The 7,268-nt window shown below is 38.0% G+C and overlaps 1 protein-coding gene across 1 annotated transcript; it reads left to right on the top strand.

The window, feature by feature from the left end:
* Nucleotides 1-4,223: 4,223 nt before the first annotated feature.
* Nucleotides 4,224-6,788, top strand: LOC110057947 (uncharacterized). Its single transcript, XM_020764556.2, has 3 exons — nt 4,224-4,375; nt 5,588-5,672; nt 6,150-6,788. Exons 1-3 carry the CDS (start codon nt 4,295-4,297, stop codon nt 6,560-6,562), a joined length of 579 nt encoding a protein of 192 aa, XP_020620215.2. The 5' UTR covers nt 4,224-4,294; the 3' UTR covers nt 6,563-6,788.
* Nucleotides 6,789-7,268: the final 480 nt, after the last annotated feature.

Below are 7,268 nucleotides of genomic sequence, written 5' to 3'. Positions count from 1 at the left end.
CGTCGCGAGGTTTACTCTGGTCTCACAACGCCTAACTGCCTCTGGGCTCGATGGGTGTGGTAGAAAAAACAGACTTAGTTAAAACAAACCAAAAAGGGAAAGAGATGGCTGATTAGACTGGAAAAGATTGGGACGAATTACGAAGGACTGACATGAAAATTTTAAGCCATTTGTTTTTCAAAGCATCATCTGTCGCGTAGCTGAGGTAACTATAGTTGACGAGGTTGAAAGAACTCAGTATTCGATATTCTCCCAACTAGTGCTGATCGCCACGAAGGTAACTAGTAGAGAGAATTTGAATTTTGATGTTAGAGTTTTCCGGGTCGACGGAAAGATCTTTGCATTTTCAATTTGGAGGAGTACATGAAACTTCTAGCAAAAATTCAAAGTATGAAAAATAATAATGGAGTAAACCACGCCCTGAAAATAACATTGACAATGCAACAGGTTTGAAATATATGGGGAAGATATCTGTTATGGTAATCATTGTTTTCGTTATTAAATATTAATGTGCGGTCGAGCAAGAGAACTCGTTTTTTTTTCCCTGCCAACAGCTAGCTCTCTAATTAGCAAATTAATAACAGCGCCTGATATTACTAATATCTTCGCTTTAACGGCCTTAAAGAAAATTGTCTTCTGTTGTCACTTTTGTCACGAAAACGCACGCTTATTAACAGTTAAACGGTAAAAAAAAATAATAATAAACCAGCAGGCGAAAATAACAGCTGATGTATAACTATTCAATTAAAAGTTTACCTGTTTGTTTTGGCGTCATGGTTCCCAATGGAACTAATGTTGCGTATAGCATTTCCAAAACAGGAAAATTGAGCTAACAGCTGCCACGCTGTGGATGTTAACGCTAAACGAGCACGCGAACATCGAAGCTTGTTTATTTTCGTTACGACAGTGAAAACAGCCGTGAACTTTGCGTCCAAAACGTTAGTTAGTTAGGGATCTTTTGTGAGTTTATATTGATACGCTACAGTCATACAACAAACTTCCAAACCGCTTCTTTGCGTAGCGTGCGGTCTCTAAGTTTCATAACTAGCTATATATTGATACGTTTATATTAAAAAGGTTTGTCATACCAAATTGAGGCAAACCGTTGCGTGAAATGATTGTTCACTTTAACGGTAAAAACACGCAAAAATGACATGATAATGGAGTTAGTGCCATGTAAAACACCAGCAAAACTCCTGTGCACCTGCGAAGGGTACTTTCGTTTTTTTTTTCAAATTTTTTTTCAATTTTTTTTTTTTTTTTAGATTTGACTGAGACATAAAGAAGACTACTTTCATACTTTCTTGGCTCTGATCATTATTAGCAACACAGAATTAGACGATGCTAGGCTTAAAAATAATTAGTGCAAATTAAGGGTCGACTTTTGACCCATGGGAAGGATGTGTTAAGAGAGATTAAATTGTATATTCAATCTTTCGATTATTCTTTGAATGTGGAGCGAGCCAGCGAACGTATCTTTGTGACAAGACTTCACCGTATTCGTTACGAGTAAATGGCATTTATACTTAACCACTCTCGTCTCCAGAGCCTTCTACTTCTATCTGTAGCGACATTTTCAAGGGAGTAGCTCTGGGGACGAGAATAAATCATTGATTGAATCTTACTCACTCTCATTCCCAGAGCATCCGTTTCTTTGGTCACGTGGTCGTCAACGAAATTTTAAGACGAGTAGTACTGGGGACGAGAATGAATCTTACTCAGTTCCCTTAGGCGGTGACTATGGACATGCGCAGATATATCCAACTCACACATGAAAGACCTGAGTAGAAGTCCGTTTGGACCATTCCTAATTTGCCCAGTGTGTCAGTTAAAGTTGTATTGAACTTCTCAAATGATTCAGCAAGGCGTTAAATTTTAGTTTGTAGGAGTGAGTGGGCGCGAGATTAAAGTTGTCGACCCGCGGGCGCGAAACTCCAGTAGTTAACAAGTATATCAATTATACAAGTGTCAGAGCGTCGAAGGTTTTCTGTTGTCAGTATTGAGTTTACATCATTTTATTTTAATTATTTTCCGACTTTGATAAAAAAAATTTGCTTTCATGTGGCAATTTTTGAGGTTGATGGAACAATATCCTAAAAGCTTTAAACGTACCGGTAACGGACATTTCACAGAAATATTAATTACCTGGTAAAGAAATAATTATAGATCGATTTGTTCTTACCCAAGTATAAATTTTAAAAGCGTTTATGAAAACTGATCACTCTCTAGTGTCAGCTTCACAAACAATCATTCCTCAATTGTCAAGAAGCAGTTCCTGTTTTTTTTGGTTTTTTTTTTCCTAACTCTTAATATCACAGTCGGAGTAGAATATAAATTCGCTCTCATGTTGGGAGACTAGTATATGTCATGGAAAGGGTAAATGGAATTTTCGAGTGGGTCTGAGTGAAATGCACTTCCTATGAACGTACTTAGACAGCTTGAATTGTGAACCACAAATATTTCCTTCAAAATTGGCTGTAATCAAAGAACACAATACATGCAGCACTTTAACTATGGTGCCACTGTTCACATGTGTGGTTCATTTCATATGTTCATCGATCACTGAATGTCGAAAAAACATTTCTAGTGGTAGTTACCACAAACAAAACGGTGTTAATCTTTATTTTAAAGTTCTACCAAGGGTACACTCATGAAATGGTTTAATCCTGTTTATATTTCTTGTTAAGCTTATTCCCTAAAACGTTTTTCTAAAAGAAACTTTCGAGGATACAGTAGTTCCAAGATATTGAAATAACAATGAAATGCAAATCGGTCCAACTTGAGCCGAATTGAACGTTTCACGCAGATTTTCTTCACAGCGGAAAGTTCTATGTCGGAAATGTTTGCTGCCTATTAGCATCTTGATGTCTTAACGCAATTTTATTCTTTTTTCACAGTCTTGCCGCCGAACCAACCACATTGTACCACGCAGCCCGCCGCATATCCATTTGAACCACCGATAATTTTAACAGCACAGCTAATAATGTTGGCTTGACAGAAGCCAAGTGCACCTGTGCTCAAGGTCAATTTACTAACAACGGAGTTGGCCAGCTACTCGCGACATAATTCTTGTTTTCTGCACTTTGTGACATAAACAAGACATTTCGAAGCCTTTTACAAGCTTCTTTTCTCCCCTTCCCATGCACTTCTGCCGTAGTTAATACTCCCGTTCAACGGAGAGAAAATACCAAACCGTCGACCCTGCTAATTTCCTCGCGACGGCGAACTAAGAACTTCCTGTTTTCCTTTTTATAGTCTAAGTAATTTGAAAAGGACGCACTCGTTTTGTGTGTTGCATTTAACTATGCATCGGGTTGTTAACAAGTCTAAATAAAAAACACAGTTCTCGTTCAAGTGCACAAGTGCACAACGGCAGTCTTTTAGTGTGTTAAATTGTGGGTTACTGGCAACGTTAATATTATTTTTTGTCTGAACAATGGCCACACCACTTGAAAAACACGCAGCGAGAAGCGCCGTGAATCAATGGTTTTAATTATTTATAAATGGTATTTAAATTTCCCAGACAGAGAGATAAACAGCTGATAAAATAGTAAAAATCGTTTAGATTAGCATGGGATGAGTCATTTTTCAGATAAAAGCACATTTGAACTTGCTTTGTCTTCGTCCATTGACTTTCGCCTTGTCTTATTTTCTCACTCCTCAAAGTGGCAAGGCAAACTTTTTGAACTTTTATTGGTAGATAAATTTGGGTTCATGACGTCTGTCTCCGTGTACTTTGCCAATACGAACTAATGATCGTCTATTTTGTCGTAATATGTGGGTATTTTGTTAAATGTAGAATTCGCGAAGCCATCAAACGTTATTTATAGTGCGCAATTACCTTCCTACGGTGAATACATTTCGACTTCCGCTTGGCTAAGCGACTTTTTATTTCGTGATAAGCGATTTTTGATTTATCCATAGAAACATTCTAGATCAAAAAAACGCACGCGCCACATACATTTAGGTAAGTTATACTCACAAGACAACATTAAAACTGTCGCGCCGTAATTTTGCCAAGGTGTAAAACATAACAAAGGACGTCAGCATAGTGAGTCGCTTTTGTTTGCAGAAGTGCAAGCTTCAACAAAAAAGTAATAAACAGTAAACATGTCTTAATTTGACTTTCAATTCCTGTTTAAAACAATAGGTGACCATTAACACCGCGGCTGTGTATAACCAATGCGAGCAGCTTGACGTATAACTGATTTTTTTATTATTAAAGGCAAGAGCAACGTATTGCTAGCTCATTCATTGAAGAGCTACAGCGCGCGCGATACGCAACTTTACAACCATGTTTAATTCACTCCAACTTGCCATTTGCATCGGGATAATTCTCAGACCAGTGTCTTTCGCAAGAAAGATTTCACTCGAGGTGAGTCCTAAAAAGTGTTTTGTTCTAATGTTTTTTCATGTAGAGCCTCGTGGTAAGATTTCTCTCGAATCTTCTACTAAAAATTATTCATATCATTGTGTTACTGTCTTTTATTTTTATAATATTACTTTCATTTGTAGATGGTTGCGAAAAAGAAAAGTTTTGTGGAGCCAATTCAAGTCATTTAAAAGCAAATGCAGTCCTTCGATTGGCAATAGACAGAATTATGATTTAGAATTTTTACCTCATAAAACAACCATGAAATTTGCATTTTATTTTTTCTTTTAAATACTCTGTTTGATAACCTGTTGCACGATATTAATTCAGAAGTAATATTATCCAGCTTTTTATATATTTTTACTGTCACTTTTTATCCTTGTAATGCGCAACTAAAGGAAGATAAATTTTACAGATAAATCTTCTTCAGGCAATAATGTTTTTATAGTCTTCAGTACCAAAGTAAACTGTGGTTTGAACTTGGTTGGGTAAAGTTCGTTCTAAGATAAGAATGACTGTGATCAAACAAGGGGCTATTGTAAACACATGTCACCAATAGCATGTCGTGACTACATTATTCTATAGCTCTTTCAGCGGCGTCACGAGGACAAAATTTTCGTATAACCTTGTCACGTTCAAAAGATGTTGTTAAGAAATGCTATGCTACGAGAATTAGCATTCGAAATTCATGTTATGGCGCCATTCTGTCGTCCATGGGCTAATGTAGCTTAGCAACACGAGACTTGCGTCAAAAACTGCTAATTGCTTTCGTCCCAACACCATTCTCGTCCCCAGAGCGTTCAACGACATTTTTTTAAACGAGTAGCACTGGTAGACTGATAGACAAGAATGTCCCAACACAAGATATCCTCGCCCCAGGACCTTCTGAGGTGTTCGTTCAAATTGAAATGGCTACCAAATCCAAGATGGCTGCCTAGCGAATTCAAGATGGCCTCCCAATGCTAAATCCAAGACGGTGGCCAAATACAAGATGATGGCTAGTCGAAACATACAGACTGTATGAATGGCCGCCATCTTGGATTTACACCCGAATATCTTTCAACTAGGTCATTAGGATTTTTCCTCTGAGCTCTTAAACTCAACGAGTAGCTTTCAGGAAAGATCTCAAAATGACTGAGGAACTATGGGAAAAAAATTGAACATACCGAAGTCTGAGATAAATCTTTTTCCTCACTTGCACATTTCGCTTTGTAGGACGAAACTGCCGTCATCCGGGAATTCAACGAATTTACTCCAAGAAAGATACCCAGGTACAACCTTTTCCAGCAATCCAGGAGAGGTAAGAATCTAGTTTCTTTTCTGTGTGTGGTCACCATGGAAATCTACACTGCACACTTACACAAAGGTCAAACTCACTGTGGGTCAGCAGTTGCCGCCAAAAACTCCACTTACAAACATCTAAATTTCCAAGAGTCCTCCACTCAAAGACCAAAAGTTAAGACAAACATCCACACGCTACATATTTAATCCACGTAGATTTAATGGCTTGTTATTTGTTTCTCCACAGCCTTTTCTCGCTTAAAACCTTCACAAACTTCGAGCTAGTAAAAACCGGAAGCCCGGCGATGGCGTTTTTCGTTTAGCCGCTTTGAATATGAGACCAAATTTCGTCAAAGTACAGACTACATGGTCAGCGGTATAATGCTGCTGCACAGAGTCTTTTCTGGAAAATATCGCTGACAGAGTAGCCGTGCTTCATCTTTTTTTCTTCCATTTTTAATCAAATTGTGTAATTAATGAGAACTTCCTTTTTCAGATGGAGGACAGCTTCCAGAAGTCGCTTGCCTGCCTCATCCTGAAGTTGTCCAAGTTGAACCCAATGTCAAAGACCAAAGAAACACACCACAGTTTGTCACGGTTAACCGCTGCAAAGGGGCGTGTGACCTACCTCTCAACACGGAGACCTGCACACCGATTAAGAAGCGAGATATTTCTGTCGAAGTGTCATTCGCTGATGGCACAAGCCAACCCCAGTACGTTGAAGATCATTTGGAATGCGCGTGCAAATGTCAAAAGGGGTTGGATTGCAAAGCACACCATGAATTTGACGAACAGAGCTGTCGATGTGTTTGCAAAAAGATGTGCGGAGGGAATGAAAACCAGGATCCCGTGACATGTCGTTGTACTGCACGAGAAGGAAAACGAAGATACGAGATAATAGAGTACTAGTAGTAATAAACTGATATTTTATAGCTTAAAAGCATGCTGGTTTATAATTAGGAAAAAAAATTGCTGAACACTTTAGTCCAGGATGCAAACTACGTTATAAGCTGATTAAGAGATGGAAATTATGTTCCCGCATTTTTATAATCAAGAATGAAATAAAAAGCCGATATAATTGTAACAGTAAGTAATAAAAGAACAATAAATGACTGACTTTATATATTGCTCCTAATTCTGCATTATTTTATATACGGCCTGCTAATTATTTAACATGCATGGTAAATAAAAAGTTGGAAGTCATCGCGTAAATGGGTGAAATTTCATGAATTACTTGACTTCTCTTGTGATCAAACGTAACAGACAAAGATTGCGATCATCTACTCCGCGAATCGAATTTTAGATGTAACATCTCGGCGTTATCCGATAGCTATATCGAAAATTGTTCTGACAATGTTAAAACGTTTTTGCGAAAATGTTCTAAGATTCGCGGCGTGTAATGGCTAATGCTCCTGTGCTGAATTAACGATAAAAAGATCACAACTGCATTTCCTAGAGGGACAAAATCACAATCGCAAAGCCAGCTCAATGTTGGATTTTAAATGTCTGCTACATGGCCTTGAGGCATTCACTCTCGTTAAAACGCGAGCGTCTAACGTCTAATTTGTGTTTTCAGGTTGTTTTTGTGAATGGTGAAAAATTTTGCCAAACATGT

This window comes from Orbicella faveolata, unplaced genomic scaffold, assembly GCF_042242905.1.
Source record: "Orbicella faveolata isolate gen_17 unplaced genomic scaffold, um_ofav_v1 contig_25, whole genome shotgun sequence".
Lineage (NCBI taxonomy): Eukaryota > Metazoa > Cnidaria > Anthozoa > Scleractinia > Merulinidae > Orbicella > Orbicella faveolata.
Note: the sequence above shows the minus strand (reverse complement) of the source record. Positions and strands in the feature narration are given on the sequence as shown.